Source organism: Marmota monax, unplaced genomic scaffold, assembly GCF_021218885.2.
Source record: "Marmota monax isolate L192 unplaced genomic scaffold, Marmota_monax_Labrador192_F-V1.1 WCK01_AAM20220418_F8-fsc00001, whole genome shotgun sequence".
NCBI lineage: Eukaryota > Metazoa > Chordata > Mammalia > Rodentia > Sciuridae > Marmota > Marmota monax.
Genome location: NW_026693777.1, coordinates 42478474 through 42496369, shown reverse-complemented (window position 1 = coordinate 42496369; position 17896 = coordinate 42478474). Strand labels below are relative to the sequence as shown.

The following is a 17896-nucleotide window of genomic DNA, read 5'->3' as shown; positions in this document are numbered from 1 at the left end:
AGAAACTGTACAACCACAGAAATAGCACATAAAGCTATAAAGTGGACAATTTTCCTCAGATTTAATAAATTAGTTCAACTCTCCTACAAATAAATTACTTTCACAAGTTTAAATTAGTTCAACACACACACCTTCCCTCTGCTCTTTCAATTTTTTCCGAAAAACTTCAGCTCGAATTTCTTCAAAGGAGAATTCCTCGACTCCTGCATAAATCTTCTCCTTACAATACATCATTCTCTCTTTCTTTTCCTCAGACTCTTGCTGATGGCTTTGAACTCTTTGCAGAAGATCTCTTTCTTCTTTTCCAGGCTTTCTGGTGCTTAGAATGTGGTTTATACTGGGTTCAATTTTACATGGTGTCCTAAAGAAGCAAAATAATTTAATACTCAAAGTCAAAATAAATTATTTCTTATGAATTTTAAGTTCTAATTTTAATATGTTAATCACAAGAAATAATAAGATTGAGAAAGGAGGCTGAAAACAACTTATAAAAATTATTATTAATTATGTTCTGAGCCTGGGATACATATAGCTCAGTGGTAGTACATCTGCTTAGCATGTGTAAGGTGCTGGCTTCAATCCCTAACACCAGGAAAAAATTAAAATTATGTTTTGAGAAGTAATTCAGCTATCAGGAAGGAAATTAGTAGTAGAGTTAGGGTGATCAAGCAGCTTATATTGCTTATAGGTAAAAATAAAATTTAATACCACATGTTATTCAAACCTGGTAGATATAAAGAAGCTAATCTCTGCAATGTAGTTATTTTTCACAGTTTCACATCCAAAAGAATTAGAATTACAAATACAGCATTAGGGAACTGATGATGTAAAATTCAAGGTTTTCAGCTGAGGGAGAAGAATGAAAATGGCAGTATAGGTTTGAATAAAATAGGTTTGAATAAAATGAAATATAATTCATTCAGGTTAGCAGATAGATGCTCTCAACCCTGGGCATGGATACTTTCAAAACTACACTGAGACTTCATCTCACATCATTCATCTCACATCATAGTAAGTGTGAAACATAACTAGTGATAGAGTTTGAGCATCTACAAGTTTTAAGAGCTTCTCCAAAAAATTTGTACAACCTGATAAAGAACTTTTATGAAAAACTCAAACTAATACCACATTTCCACTTGGGAGGATCACAAATTCAAGGACAGACTGGGCAACTTAGCAAGAACTTGTCTAAAAAATAAAAACAAAATTTTGAAAAAGCTGGGGGTGTAATTCAGTGGTAGAATGCTTACATAGCATGCATTATGCCCAGGGTTCAATTCCCAACACTGCAAAAAAAACCAAAAAAGCCAGAATGCTTTCTCTGTCAGATCACAAACAAGACCAGGATGTTCATTCTTGCTACATGAACATTGTTCTGGAATTTCTAACTAAGGCAATTAGGCAAGAAAAAGAAAAGGAGTTTAGATAAGAAAGTAAGAACAAAACTACACTTGCAGACAACATGATCTTATATACAGACAACCCTAAGGATCTACTAAAAATCAATTGTAGGGCTGGGGTTGTGGCTCAGTGGCAGAGCACTTGCCTAGCATGTGTAAGGAACTGGGGGGGTTCATTTCTCAGCACTACATATAAATAAATGAATAAAAGTCCATACCTCTAAAATAAAATAAAATAAATAAAGATATAGTGTCCATCTACAGTAACAAAAAACTTAAAAAAAAAAAAAATCAATTGTGTTGCTGGGTGTGATGGGGCACACCTCTAGTTTCAGTTTTTCAGCTATTAGGGAAGCTGAGGCAGGAAGATTGCTTGAGCTTAGGAGTTTAAGACCAGCCCCTGGGCAATGTAGCAAGACCACATCTCTACCTCTATATACACCGAAAAAATAAAACACCATCAGTATTTTATATACTTGCAATAAACCATCTAAAAATGAAATTAATAATTCTATTTACAACTTCATAGAATAAAACTTCAGAATTTAAAGAAGTGTGAACAGACATTTCACCAAAAAAAAAAAAAAAAACAGAAATGGCAAATAAGCATGTGAAAAGTCGCTTAACATAATAAATCAGGGAATTGCAAATTAAAACTTTAATGAGATATCACTACACACCTATTACAATAGCTAAAATCAAAAATATTCACAAAACTAAATGCTGTCAAGATATAAATGTCATTTGTTACTAGTAGAAATGCAAAATGATACATTTTCCACTTTCACTTTGGAATAGTGAAAGTGAAATTGGCACTATTTCTAACAAAGCTAAAGTTAATTGTCTTATACAATATAGCTAAATGAATTGAAAAGTTATGTTGTACACAAAAACTTGCACATGAATGTTTTTAGCAACCTATTCATAATTTCTAAAACTTAGAAGCAACCAAGATGTCCTCTAGTAGATGAATGAATAAACAAACTGCAGTACATTCATACAATGAAATATCATTCAGCACTAAAAAGAAATGAGCTGTTGAGCCACAGAATGACACCAAGGAGTCTTAAATTAATATTGTTAAGTGAAAGCCGCCAGTCTGAAAAGGGCAAATATTATATGATTCTATTTATGAGACTTTCTGGAAAAGGCAAAAAAACAGGGCCAGCTAAGGAAGTGGATATTAAAAGACCTTTCATCTACTCAAATCCAACCTATTATAAGCATAATACCACCATGTTTTAGCTAACTAATAATACACTTTCACCTTACTTCTGTATACCTGGTATGAATTAGATATTTCCATTAGATAAACCCAGTTTTATTTAGATACTGATTTCTTTCTCTAGTTCATATTTAGCTACCCTCCTACCCTATTTCTTTGTTGGAATGTTTTGTTTTTTTTTTCTTTTAAGGTTCTATGGATCAAGTCCAGGGCATCACAATTCCCAAGCAAGCTCTCTCTACCACTGAGCTACAAATCTAGCTCTATTCTTATATATATGTATGTATGTATGTATGTATGTATGTATGTGTGTGTGTGTGTGTGTGTGTGTGTGTATATATATATATATATATAGTTGTAGATGGGCACAATAACTTTGTTTTTATGTGATGCTGAGGATCAAACCAAGTGCCTCACAGTGCTAGGCAAGTGCTCTACCACCGAGCTACAATAAAAAAATTTTAAAAATACAATAAAAAAATCAGTACTTCACATTGATTAAGGGGAGAGATGAAGATGGAGCACAAGAAATTCTGATTACAATGAAATAATTTTGTATACACTACAATGATTGATACGTGACATTATGCATGTGTCAAAACTCATAGTAAGTGTGAAACATATTAGAATGAATCTTAATGTAAGCAAATCCACTGGATTCAATAATTAAAACAAATATATGACACTAATGCAGGGTGTTAATAAGAGGGAAAACTGTATAGAATTGAGTGGGGATGAGTACATGAGAACTCTGGTACTTTCTATTCAATTTTTCTATAAAATTAAAACCACTATAAAAAATAAAGTCTATTGGTGGTGCATGCCTATAATCCCAGTGACTTAGGAGGCCGAGGCAGGAGGATCATAAGTTTGAGGACACCCTCAGCAACTTAGTGAGGCCTGAGAAATTTACTGAGACCCCATCTCAAAATAAAAAATTTAAAAGGCTGGAGATGTGGCTCAATGGTTAAGCACTCCTGGGTTCAACCCCCAGCATCAAAAACATTTAAAAAAAAAAAAAAAAAAAAAACAGTTTAGAAATAAACCCATACATTATAGCTGATTTTCAGCAAGGAAACCAAGACCATTCAATGAAGAAGAAGCCAGGAATGGCCGCACAGGCCTATAATCCTAGCAGCTTGGGATGCTGAGAAGGAAGAATCACAAGTTCAAAGCCATCTCAGGAACTTAGAGAGGTCCTAAGGACTTAGTGAGACCCTGTCTCAAAATAAAAAATAAGAAAAGGGCTGGGAATGTGGCTCAGTGGTTAAGCAATCCTGGGGTCAATCCCTGGCACCAAAATTAATAAAAATTTAAAAACTTTGGGGCTTCAAAAGATAAAAGAAAATGGAAAATCAACAATGAAGAGACAAATAACCCAATTAAAAAAATAGCCAAAGAACTTATACACATTTCTCCAATGAAGATACACAAATTTTGCCATAAAAAGAGGCTCAACACAATTTGTCATTATACAAATGCAACTCAAAACCATACTGAGATAACACTTCACACCCACTAAGATGACAATAACCAAAGAGACAGATAACAAATATTGGCAAGAATGTAGAGAAATTGAAATGCCCATATATTATGGGACTGTGGAAATGTAAAATCCTGCAGCCTGTTTGGAAAACAGTGACAATTGCTCAAAATGTTAAAAATGCAGTTACCATATTACCCTGGAATTCCTTTTCTAGGTAATAATTCCTTTTCATTTCTACCCAAGAGTAATGAAAATATGGTCACACAATGATACACACAAGTATTCACAACAACATTATTTTCTTTTTTCTTTCCTTGCCTTTCTTTTTTTCCTATTTGGTACTGGGGATTAAATCTAGGGGTATACACTGAGATACATCCCTGACCCTTTTAATTTTGAAACAAATCTCACTAAGCTGGTCAGAGCCTCAATAAATTACTGACCTCAAACTTGGAATCGTTCTGCCTCAGCCTTCTGAGTTGCTGGGATTACAGGTGTGTGACACGACACAAAGCTGCATCATTATTCTTAACAGCCAAATGTGAAAACAACTCAAACGTCCATTAAACTAATGATTGGATAAAATGTCCAGAATTGGCAAATCTATAGACATAGAAAACAGATTAGTGATTGTTGGGGCTGAGAGTGGAATGGCTAGGGTGGTGGTAAAGAATGAGGAATAGGAATTTTTTTTGAAGTGATAAAAATGCTCTAAAATGGATTGTAGAAAGAGCTGCACAACTATGAATATACTAAAAGTCACAGGACTGCATACTGTCAAAGGGTAAATTGTATGGTAGATAAATTATATCTCAAGCTGTTTTTAAAAATGTTTTTAGGGGCTGGGGTCATGGCTCAGTGGTAGAGTGTTTGCCTAGCAAACAAGAGGCACTGGGTTCAAACCTCAGCACCATATAAAAATGAAATAAAGATATTTCATCCACCTACAACTAAAAAAAATGTTTTTAAAAATAAGCTTTAAAGGTAATAGTAAATATATAAAGTTACAAGTCAATGATATAGAGGAATAGGAGAAAAAGGCCATTAAAAAGATGAGATGGTTGGGCTGGGATTGTGGCTCAGTGGTAAAGTGCTCGCCTAGCACGGGCGGGACCTGGGCTCGATTCTCAGCACCACATAAAAATAAAGGTATTGTGTTGTGTCCATCCACCAAAAAAAAAAAAAAAAAAGGTGAGATGGTTGGGCATTGTGGCACAGGCCCATAATCCCAGCTACTCAAGAAACTGAGGTAGGAGGATCACAGTCTAAGGCCAGCCTGGGTAACAGGGTCTGAGTGAGACCTTGTCTCAAAACAAAAATAAAGAGAAAAAGCACTGGGGATATAGTTCAGTAGTAGAGCACTTGACTAGCATTCAAGAGGCCGTGGGTCCAATCCCTAGCACTGGGGAAAAACAAAACAAAACCCCAAAGGCGAGATGGGGGCTTAGGCATAAATCAGTGGTAGAATGCTTGCCTATCATCAGTGAGACTCTGTGTTTGATTCCCAGAACCAAAAAGAAAAAAAAAAAAAAAAAAGGCAAGATAAAGTAACTAGATATTTACAGAGGTCCTATTCATTATTTTGTAGTCACACAATTTTGGTAATCTTTGTTCCTTTTCTGTTATATCACATAGTCCTTTCACAAGATTAAAATACAAAGGAGTTGGAGGTTTAGCTTTTTGGTAGAATCTGTACTTAGCATGTGCAAGGCCCTTTAATCCCCAGCCCTGAAAAACAAAAAAAGAATAAATTAAATACTAATTATTAAAATAAAGTATAAGCCTGGTATGGTGGCTCACACCTGTAATCCCAGCACTCCAGAGGTTGAAGCAGGAGGACTGTCAAGTTCAAAGCCAGCCTCAGTAACTATAGAGACCCTGTCTCTAAATAAAATATAAAAAAGGTCTAGAGATATGGCTCAGTAGCTAAGCACCCCTGGGCTCAATCACCAGTACCAAAAAAAATTTTTTTAAAATAACTTAAAGAGTAAAAACTTAAAGGAGTAGGGAATCAGACTAGAAGCTTTATGTAGGATACAGAATATTGAAAAGAATGTGTAGTTCTAAAGAACAAGCAGTCAGGAAACATGAATTCTAGTCTTGGATCTGCCATTAAATTAACTGTGATCAAAAAATTGATTTTATATAATATTGTAGCAAAAACCCCACAACACTTTTCTGTTTCATAACAACTTCTTATATAAGTGGTTTATGTTTCCAAAACTGAAACAGGTATACAAAAAGAATTGATTATATAAATTTTAAACCTATCCAGAAAACTTTTCAACATTTGGATTTGGTTTAAATCAAATTGTATTCTATATTTTTCAATTCATACAATAAAAAATTAAGGGGAATAATAGTCAAAGAAAAGTCAGTTTCCTAAATGCAATGTAGTATCCTGGATTGATATCAGAAACAGGAAAAGGATGTAACTGGAAAAAAAACTATTGAGATCTGAAGACTTTTCTGGAGTTTAGGTGATAATATTATACCAATGTCAATTTCTTAGTTCTAACAAACCATGGCTTTGTAAAATGTTAATAGAAAGGAAAATTAGATGAAGGGGATACAGAAATTTTCTGCATTATCTTTGCTCCTTTCTGTAAATCTAAAATCATTCCAAAAGTTAAAAGTTTATTAAAAGAAAAAATTTGTAATCCCAGAGGCTTGGGAGGCTGAGGCAGGAGGACTACCAGCCTCAGCAATTTAAAAGGTTCTAAGCAACTTAGAAAAACCCTGTCTCAAAAAAAAAAAAAAAAAAAAAAAAGGAAGAAAAAAGTCAATAGGAGAAACTAAACTTAATTTTAAATAAAATTAAGAAAATAAAACAGGTATTGGTATTTAACTAATTCTTGCAATTAAATCTCTAGAACTGAATTATATTTCCAGTAGTACTGTTTTGTAACTTCATACATCCAACCATTCAATAAACATTTAGATGAAAGGAAATGCTTCACAAGAGTTTTCTTGAAGGGTATAACATCTAGAATTTTTTTTTTTAAGAGAGAGAGAGAGAATTTTTTTTTTAATATTTATTTTTCAGTTCTCGGCGGACACAACATCTTTGTTTATATGTGGTGCTGAGGATCAAACCCGGGCCCCACACATGCCAGGCAAGCGATACTGCTTGAGTCACATCCCCAGCCCAAGGGTATAACATCTAAAACAGTCCTAGGAGGAAAAAGAATTAGCCACAGGGGAGAGGGGTATGGTGGCCTTGTACATGCTAATTATAAAACAATTCTACAAGTCAGGAGTGTACAGTCTAGTGTGACCACTTATAGGAGGGGAAAACTGGAGATGTTAGCAGAGATTAAATCATGAAGGGTTTTGTAAATGAGGTTTTTATAATTTTTAGAAGTATGAATTGAAAAATAACTTAAAACAAGATTTGAATTTGGTTTGAAACAAAGTTCTCTGACTAGCATTAAAATTTATTATATAGCAGATTATGCTAAGTGAAGCTAGCCAATCCCTAAAAAACAAATGCCAAATGTCTTCTTTGATATAAGGAGAGTAACTAAGAACAGAGTAGGGACAAAGAGCATGAGAAGAAGATTAACATTAAACAGGGATGAGAGGTGGGAGGGAAAGGGAGAGAGAAGGGAAATTGCATGGAAATGGAAGGAGACCCTCAGAGTTATACAAAAGTACATACAAGAGGAAGTGAGGGGAAAGGGAAAAATAATACAAAGGGGACAAATGAATGTCAGTAGAGGGGGCAGAGAGAGAAGAGGGGAGGGGAGGGGAGGGGGGATAGTAGAGGATAGGAAAGGCAGCAGAACACAACAGACACTAGTATGGCAATATGTAAATCAATGGATGTGTAACTGATGTGATTCTGCAATCTGTATATGGGGTAAAAATGGGAGCTCATAACCCACTTGAATCAAAGTGTGAAATATGATATATCAAGAACTATGTAATGTTTTGAACAGCCAACAATAAAAAATTTAAAAAAAAATTTATTATATAATGTCAACTCATTTTTGAATAGCTATTTCAGTTTAGAAAAGGTATAAACCACTGATATATTAAGTTATTATCAAACAAAACTATTGTGGGTTTTTTGTTTATAATTATATAATGAATGCTGATTTGGGGTTTCATTCCAAAAGTTATGGGGAGCTAGTAAGAGATTCTGATCAGGGAAACAACATGATCAAATACACACTATAGAACTTTAACAGCATAGAGAGAATGGGTAGAGAGGAATAAGACAAAGATTGGGATTTTAGTTACTGCTATGATTTGGATAAGTGTCTCCCTAAAACTCATGTGTTAAAAGTTTGGTCCTGGGTACACGGCACTGTTGAGAGGTGGCAGAATCTTTAGGAGGTGGGGCCTAGTGGGAAATTTTCAGTTCATCAGGAGTGTGCCCTTGAAGAGGATAATGGGATCCCAGTTCCTTCCTCTCTGCCACTCTCTTACACCATAATGTGCTGACTTGCAACAGGCCCAAAGCACCAGGGCCTATCTGTTATGGGCAGAAACTTGCAAAACTGTGAGCCAAAATAAACCTTTTCTTTTTATAAGCTGATTGTCTCCATGTATGGTATAGTGTTAGAAAGCTAACTGATAGGGGCTGGGGATGTGGCTCAAGCGGTAGCACGCTCGCCTGGCATGCGTGCGGCCCGGGTTCGATCCTCAGCACCACATACAAAGATGTTGTGTCTGCCGAGAACTAAAATAAATAAATAAATAAATATTTAAAAAAAAAAAAAAAAGAAAGCTAACTGATATAGTTAAGTTGCAGAAATCTGGGCTAGGGATGTGGCTCAAGCGGTAGCGCGCCCGCCTGGCATGCGTGTGACCCGGGTTCGATCCTCAGCACCACATACAAAGATGTTGTGTCCACCAAAAACTAAAAAATAAACACTAAAATTCTCTCTCTCTCTCTCTAAAAAAAAAAAAAAGTTGCAGAAATCCCAGCAAAGAATGATAAGGACTCAAAACTCACAAAGAAGATTGCTAAATTTGAATGCAGAAGAATTAAAATTAGTTGGGCATGGTGGTTCAGGCCTGTAATTATAGAGTCTTGTGAGGCTGAGGCAGGAGGATTCCAAGAGGTCAGGTCAGTCTTAGCAACTTAGGGAGACCCTCAGTAACTCAGCAAAACCCTGTTTCAAAATGGCTGGGGATGTGGCTCAGTGGTTAACTGCCCCTGGATTTAATCCTCAGTCTCTCTCTCTCTCTCTCTCTCACACACACACACACACACACACACACTTACTTACTTAAAGATAAATGGGCATGATGGTATACATCATGCCCATTTATCCCATCTCAAAATATATCCTATCTCAAAATATATTTCAAAAAAAGGGGCTGTGGCTCAGTGATAGGGCGCTTGCCTAGCATGCATGAGGCACTGAGTTTGATCCCCAGCACCACATAAAAATAAATAAAAAGGTATTGTGTCCATCTACAACTAAAAAAAATTATTTAAAAAAAAAAAGGGGCTGTATGCAGCTCAATGGCAAAATGGTTGACTAGTATGCACAAGAACCTGAGTGTGATCCCCAGCACCACACACACACACACACACACACACACAAACTAGTGAAAAAGAAAAAAAGAAAAGCCATGTAGTTAGGTCCAATAAGACACCAAAGAAAAAGAATTTAAATAAAGTTTAACATTTTCTATACCATTATTAACTTTGACATAATTCATGTTTCTACAAAGTAACTTGAAACATTAGAAAAATTAAACATCCAAAAATGTATGTCATCAATTTCTATAAAGGCTCACATGAATTTCTTAAAAAAGTTTCCTGTATCATGACTCTTCATTAGGCAGAATATGGTACAAAACTTATTTCTGCATTTCTATGGTACCTAGTATGAAATGGCAATTATAAATTAGTTATAAGGAACCTTTTACACAGAATTGAACTAAGCATTAGGATTCAACAATGCTAAGTATTGGACTAGATCTTGGACTGACTTGATTATATCCATCACCTATCATGTTTCTTCTTACAAAAGAAATGCTAAGGGTTAGGAAGAAGGGAAAAAAATATATGCAGAAGGAAAAAGCAGGATAAAAAGTACAATTACCACAATTTCCAATTATAATCAATAACAAATAATCTCTCACTAAAATAACAGTGATTACCCTCATTATAACAATGTAAACATAAATCAACCTGATGTTTATACCCTAATAAAAATATTACTGAGAGTTTTTTAGCCCTAATATATTCAAGGTAGTATAAACAAAAGGTATACACAAAACTTTGTCTATTTTCATTTTCACAAAGAAAATGCTGAGGATTTGAACTAGGATAGGTGTCTCTGCCCACCCTTAATCATTTCCACTTCAAAGTATCTGGAAACCATACTCACATAACTGGCTGTTGTGCAGTCTCTTCCACATATGGAGTAAAACTGGGAACAACAGGGGGTACAGTTGTCACAGAAGCTATACTGCCATGAGACTGGAGATAAAAAAAAAAAAAAAAAATTACCATACTTTTTACATTCTGCCAAAAAAATATGCAGATTCTACTTAAATATTCAAGAGGAATTAAGAGATGCTAAAAATACTCCTCTATTATAAACCTGAAGTCTATGTTATGTTAGCATATACATTTGATCTATGAGTCCTTACCCTGTATTCCAAGGGCCTGTCTGTGTTCCAAGGGCCTGCATGTAGTTCATTCTCTTTAGCTCTGGGGACAGGTGGTGCCATCCATGGCTGGATCATGGGCTTAAACAACTCTGCTCTAGAAGCCTGATCAGCATTTTCATCAAAAACAGTAATTCTACAATTATTTTGCATCTGCTGAGGAACTGGAGTTTGGAATCCTCTGTTCTGGCTTGGAGCTAGGTGAAAAATAGAAAAACTTCACAAGGAATCTTTAAATATCAGCTTAGCTACAAAATAAGGTATACCTATTTCCCAAATCAAGGAAAATACTCTACTATCATAGAATCAAAAGAAGATTTTTTTAAAAAGTAATTATTTTAGCCAGGTACAGTGACATAAGTCTATTATCCCAGCAATTTTGGAGGCTGAGTCAGGAGGTATTGTAAATTCAAGGCCAACCTGGGAAACTTAGCAAGACCCTATCTCAAAATAAAACTTTAAAAAAGGGCTAGGATTACTGTATCTCAGTAATAAAGTACCCCTGAGTTCAATCCCAGGGGTGACTGAACCCAGGGGTGCTTAGAAACTGAGCCATATCCCCAATCCTTTTTATGTTTTGAGACAGGGTCTGAGTTGCTGCTGGAAGCCTTTGCTAAGTTGCTAAGGCTAGATCTGAACTTGCAATCCTCCTGTCTCAGACTCCCAGGTAGGTGGTATTACAGGTATTCGCCACCATGTCTGGCTAAAAAACCAATTATTTCAAAAAACCTTAATAAATTAAATTAGTAACAGTTTTATCCACTCTGTTTTTGTTACTTATCATTGCCCTATTTTCCCCTCCTTCCTACAACTTCTAATCTTTTATTTATAGTACAAAAAAAAAAAAAAAAGAAGAAAGAAATTCTACATTTTCCTGAGGCATCATTTTAACACTGTCTAGTTTTCAAAAACTATTCCTGGTACTCCAAAAGAAAACTATTCCAATTCTTCATTTTTCAGCTCTCCATTTTCTCTCAGTAATAATCAGCCAAGATTTACTAGAGGACACAAATGCAGCTCATTTATTTGAGATTGCTATTGTAAGACTAGTTATTACTTTAAGCTTCACTGGTCCCCCCCCCAATGTTTTTTTATTGGCACATTATATTTCACCATAATCTGACGAAATATATTTTTGGCACTACACACGCTCTATATCCTAATTCTAGGATCTCTGACCAACATCCTGATTATTAATAAATTAATATCAGGAATGGGATTAAAGACCAAATAATAGTCTGGCTTACATGTTTAACTATTTTAAATTTGGTTTATGAAAGCTTACTTTCAGTACTTTCTGGTCAATTTTCCTGTGACTTTTAAAACTGCTCTAAAAAAGTCATTGTTGATTAAAAAGGAAAAAAAAAAACAACTTGCTGATCATCTCGGGTATATAAAAAGTATTCAATTTTGGCCTAAAAGTCTACAAAGAAAGGATTCTTAATGATGTAAATATCATTCTCTGAAGTTTCGGTGCATATAAGCTTTACTTTGACAACATTTGCTATATTACTACTTCTTTCAACTAATAACTCTTACTCAGAAAATGATGCTCCTTAAATATCAGGACTTTATTAACTGATACACAAAAATGCTTCTATTTATTTTATTGAACATTATAATATTAGCTCTCCTTTGACTTCCTTGTATTTGCTACCTCGTACTCAGAAAAACTAGGACAGTGTGCATGTATATAATTATGCATTATCTTCTTACTTAATTTACCTACCACAAGAGACTAAAGGTTTTCCAAAATAACATTTAACAAACTTACCCTTGAGAGCACCTCCTACACGGTTGATTGGAGCTCTTGCTGTCTTTTTCCCTTTGCTTTTGAGTTCAGCTAGTGTACTTCGTTGTGGTACTGAAGGTCCAAAAACTTCCTCCTCCTCTTCTTTTTCAAGTGCTAAAAGAGTTTGTCGTGATACTCGAGCTTGGAATTGCCTAAAGTAAGAGAAATTATCTTTTAGTAGATGTAACCACTATCCACTAGACTCAAAATTTCTAATTTGCTAAAACAAACAAAGGAAAAGAACAGAATATGGGGTAAGAAATATATAAATACTCCAAACAAATTCCTGGAGTTTGGAGTCCTCTGTTCTGGCTTGGGAGCTAGGAGAAAAACAGAAAAATTTCACATGGAATCTTTAATTATCAGCTTAGCTACAAGATAAAGTACACCTATTCTTTCCCAAATAAAGGAAAATACTCCACTATCATAAAATCAAAAGAAAATTTTTAAAAAATCTACTCCAAACTCTTAGAAATAAAGACAACTCCCTTGAGATCAAAGGATCACTTGGCTAGAATGATTTAGGTCCTTTAAAAGTCCATGTTTGAAATCCTAGTGACTTGGGAGGCTGAAGCAGGAGGATCAAGAGTTCAAAGCCAGCCTCAGCAACTTAGCAAGGCCCTAAGCAACTCAGCGAGAACTGTTTCTAAATAAAATACAAAAAAGGGCTGGGGATGTGGTCCAGTTAAGTGTCCCTGGTATGGGGGAAAAAAAAAAACCCACAAAAAAGTCCACGTTTGATCCAGGTGTGGTGGCAATCACTTGTAATTTCAGCTGCTCAAGAGGCTAAAGCAAGAGGATTAAAAGGGCCAGGCCAGGCAACTTAGCAAAATCCTGTCTTAACATAAAAAGAGGTAGGAATATAGTTCAGTGGTAGAGCACTTGCCTAGTATGTGCAAGGACCTGGGTTCAGTCCCCAGCACTGTGAAAATTAATAAAAAATAAATAAATAAAAATTCTAAGTTTGATCAATTAAAAATACTCTGAAAATCATTATCATAGGTTGATCAGGATCAGAATAGAGTGACTAAGACAATAAAAGTCATAAAGTTTCCCATCAAATTTTTATTATAACTTTTTTTTTTTTTTTTTTGGTGGTGCTGGGGATTGAATCCAGGGCCTTGTGCATGTGAGGCAAGCACTCTACCAACTGAGCTATATTCCCAGCCCTATTATAACAATTTTTAAAATTTACTTTACTAAAGCTGGTAGAAGTTTGAAAACTAAATATCCTGTGCTGCTGCTATTTAAGTATTATCAGAAAGGTAAACAAACAAATATAAAGAAGAACTTGCAAGTGCTGACTGGGATGAAATAAGGTCACTATAGCCTCTCTCTTTCACACTGATTAGGATGAAAACTCTAGACAACACAGAAAAAGAGCAACTAACTGAGGATTCTAAAAAGTAAACAAAAGCAAGTAGATTGTGGAGAGGAGTTAAAAACTTAAATAATTTAAGCAGGGTTTTTTCCTGTTTTGTTGTTTTATTTTCTTCCGTTTTCTCTTATGGTTTAGAACTGTCGCAATGATGGTGTAGTAATCTAAAACTCCTAGGAAAAACACCATTTTTCTAGGTAGAAGAGTGAGAAAAAGGGAGTCTGAGGACCAAAAAGCACAGGAAAAATACTGAAGAGGAATAAGCAAAAGAACGGGATTTCCTAACTCAGTACACGAATTGGTACAAGCCCTGGGCTCACACTACGTATGCACAGAAAATGCTCTGAGAACTGAACTATAATATAAACCACTACCCAAGTCTCATACCAGTCCCTGAGCATTACAGTAACCCCTGAGCAGGACATGGGATAGAACTAAAACACCCTAACAAAGGTCTTGAAAACTGAACTGACATCTCAACCACCATTGACATAAAGTGAGAAAGAATTTTTGAAATCTGAAGTTTGGTTTTCTACTAAGACAAAAACAAAAATTCTCCAGAGAATATCAATCAACAGAACTCAGTCTCATAACACAGTATCAGAATAAATGTCCGGGACACAATCCATAATTATTTGACACATGAAGAACCAGGAAATTGTGGCCAGTTCTCAAAGGAAAAGACAAATAATAATCAACATGGAGATGACCCACATGTTGGTGTGTTTTCAGAAATTTTAAAGCAGCTATTACAGCTATGTTCCATAAGATAAAGGCTGAACATTTGAAATAAATGAAAACACAAAATTTTTAAAACAGAAACTATAAAAGAACAGGATGTGGTGGCACATGACAGTAATTCCAACTACTCAAGAAGCTGAGAAGATCACAAGTTTGAGGCAAACTTTGGCAATTTAGTGAGGTCCTGTGTCAGGCTGGGGATATAAGTCAGTTGTAGAGCACCCTGGATTCAATCCCCAATATTGCAAAAATTAAAACAAAGGTAATAAAAAGACTGGTACTCAGAAGAGGCAAGAGGATTGCAAGTTGGAGGGCATCCCAGATAATTTAGTGAAACCCTGTGTCTCAAAACTTTTAAAAATATAAAAAGGGCTGGTGGTGTAGCTCAGTGACAGAGCAATTGCCTGGCAAGGGGATGGAATGTAGCTTGGTGGTAGAGCTATTGCCTAGCATGCATGAAGCCCTTGATTTAATCCCCAGTACTGATGGGGTGGTGTGTGTAAAATCAAAATTTTTGTAACAGAAATTCAAAAAGAAAAAGAAGAAAAGTATTTTTTTAAATAATGGCCGAGGGGCTGGGGATGTGGCTGGGGCTGGGGATGTGGCTCAAGCGGTAACACACTCGCCTGGCATGCGTGGGGCGCTGGGTTCGATCCTCAGCACCACATAAAAATAAAATAAAGATGTTGTGTCCTCTGAAAACTGAAAAATAAATATTAAAATAAATAAATAAATAATGGCCGAACCAGGGACAGTGATGCATCCCAGTAGTTTGGGAGACTGAGGCAAGAAGATTGCAAGTTCAAACCAGCCTCAGCAACTAAGCAAGACCCTAAGCAACTTAGCAAGACCTTTTCAAAATAAAACATAAAAAGGGTTAGGGGTGGCTCAGTAGTTAAGCATCCCTGAGTTCAATCCCTGGTACATAAAAAAATAGATAAATTTTTTTAAATTAAAAATAAAAATAAGTGGCTCCACGGTTCTATCCCCAGCACCAAAATAAATAAATAATTAGTAGTAACAGACAAAAGGTCAATAAAGTAAATTAAAATTAAATACTAATATTCAAATAATCCAAAAGAAGTAGGAAACAATCTATAGAGGAAACAAACAACAAAATGAATAAGAAAATGGTAGACCTAAATCCAATACTATTCATAATTCTATTAAATGGTCTAAACATACCAAAAAAAGAGACATATTTTCAGATAAGGAAAAAACAAGACTCAACTATTTGCTCTACAGAAGAAACCCATTTAAAACATAAAGATACAAATAAAAGGAAAGCTATTTAAAAACCTGTGGCACAAATATTCATAGAAGCATTATTTCATAATATCCGAAAAGTAGAAACAACCCAAATGCCCACTAATGGATACACAAAATGTAGTACATCCATAAAATAAAATATCACTCAGAAATCAAAAGAAATTAATTAATACATGCCACAACTATGTTAATCTATGACGATCCTTGAAAATACGCTAAATAAAAGAAGCCAGTTGCTAAAGACTATGTATTACAGGATTCCATTTATGTGAAATGTCTAGAACAGACAAATCCATAGACAAAGAGCAGATTAGCAGTTATCTGGAACTTAGGAAACTAGGAATGGGGAATGACTATTAAGGATTGGGTATTAAGAATATTCTAGGGCTGAGGGTTATAGCTCAGTGGTTGAACATTGCCAAGCATGAGGGAGGCCCTGGGTTTGAGCCCTAGCACCCCCGGCCACACAGAGAAAAGTTCTAAAAATCTAATCACGGTGATGGCTGCACAACTCTAAAGCTTTCAAAAAACTAGAATGAAAAAAAATATATATCATGCAAACAAAAAGAAAGGTGGAATGGCTTTGTTTTTTATTTTGGTTTTGGAGATTTGAGTCCATGGCCTTATACAGCTAAGCACAATACCACTGAGTTACACCCAGCTTTGGAATGGCTGTAATAAATACCAGACCAAATAGACTTCAGAATAAAGGAGTACAATCAGGGATAAAGGCGTCATTATATAATGGATAAAGGGCCAATTCTAAATGTGTATGTACTTAACAATATAACTTCACATTATATTAAGCAGAGTTAATAGGACTGAAAGAAGAAAAAAGGCAAAAATCACAATTAAAGAGACTTTAAAAGTCCTCCCAGGTCAGGAGCATGCTGGTCATCACAGGGATTGGGAGGCTCAGGCAGGAGGATCACAAGTTCCAGGCCAGTGTCAGCAATTTAGTAAGGTTCTAAGCAATTTAGCGAGACCAGGTCTCAAAAAGTAAAAAGGGCTGGGGATGTGGCTCAGTGGTAAAGCGCCCAGGGGTTCAATCCCCAGTACCAAAAACAAAACAAAACCCAACAACAACAATAAAAAACTCCTCCCTGTAATTGTTAGAACAAGTAAAGAGAGAAATCAACAAAGATACAAAAGGTCAGATGAGATCACCAATCAACTTGACTTAAATAACATTTACAAAACAAACGTTTTTTTGAATGTATATGGAACATTAACCAAGATAGACCATATCCTAGATGATGAAATAAATCATAACAAATTTAAAAGAATTAAAATCATACAAATTATGTTCTCTGATCACAATGGAATTAAACAATTAAAGTAGAAATCAATAACAGGGAGCTATCTGAAAACCCCCAAAACATTTTCTAATTAAATAACATTTCTAAATAAACCATAAGTCAAAAAGGAGACACAAAAGAAATTAGAAAATCTTCTGAGTGAAAATGAAAACATGACATATTAAAACTCGTGAGATGCAGCTGAGGGAAATTTAGAGCATTAAAGGCTTTTATGAGAAAAAAAGGATTAGAATCAATGATCTAATCTAAGCTTTTACCTGAAAATAGAAAAAGAAGAAATAGTTGTACCAAGCAAGAAGAAAGAAAAGAACAGAAAATCAGAATGAGAAAAACAGTGATCCCAGAAGGAGGTTCTGAGACACAATCAATAAAATTGATAAACTTCTATTGGAGTGAGAAAAAAGAGAAGATACAAATTACCACTATCAGGAATGAAAGAGAATATTACATCACCTGGTAGACATTTAAAGGATAATAAAGTAATATTATAAACAACTCTGTGCCCACAAACTCGAGAACTTAGATGAAATAGACCAATTCTTTAAAGATTAGAAAAAAAAGTATCTTCTAAAGTTCACTAAAAGAAATCATACCTAAATAAAGTGAAAAAAATATGTTTATGTGCAATCCTAATAAAAATTCCAGAAAGG

General features: G+C 35.1%; 1 protein-coding gene across 2 annotated transcripts in view; it reads right to left on the bottom strand.

The window, feature by feature from the left end:
- Nucleotides 1–17896, bottom strand: part of Bub1b (BUB1 mitotic checkpoint serine/threonine kinase B) — a 59954-nt gene that overhangs the window by 27708 nt on the left and 14350 nt on the right. For both annotated transcript variants that reach the window (XM_046461932.2, XM_046461934.2), the window contains exons 6-9: nucleotides 12522–12691; nucleotides 10730–10944; nucleotides 10465–10556; nucleotides 132–361 (exon numbers count right to left, since the gene is read on the bottom strand). In XM_046461932.2, the coding sequence (XP_046317888.1) occupies nucleotides 132–361; nucleotides 10465–10556; nucleotides 10730–10944; nucleotides 12522–12691 (707 nt within the window). The remainder of the gene's footprint in view (nucleotides 1–131; nucleotides 362–10464; nucleotides 10557–10729; nucleotides 10945–12521; nucleotides 12692–17896) is intronic.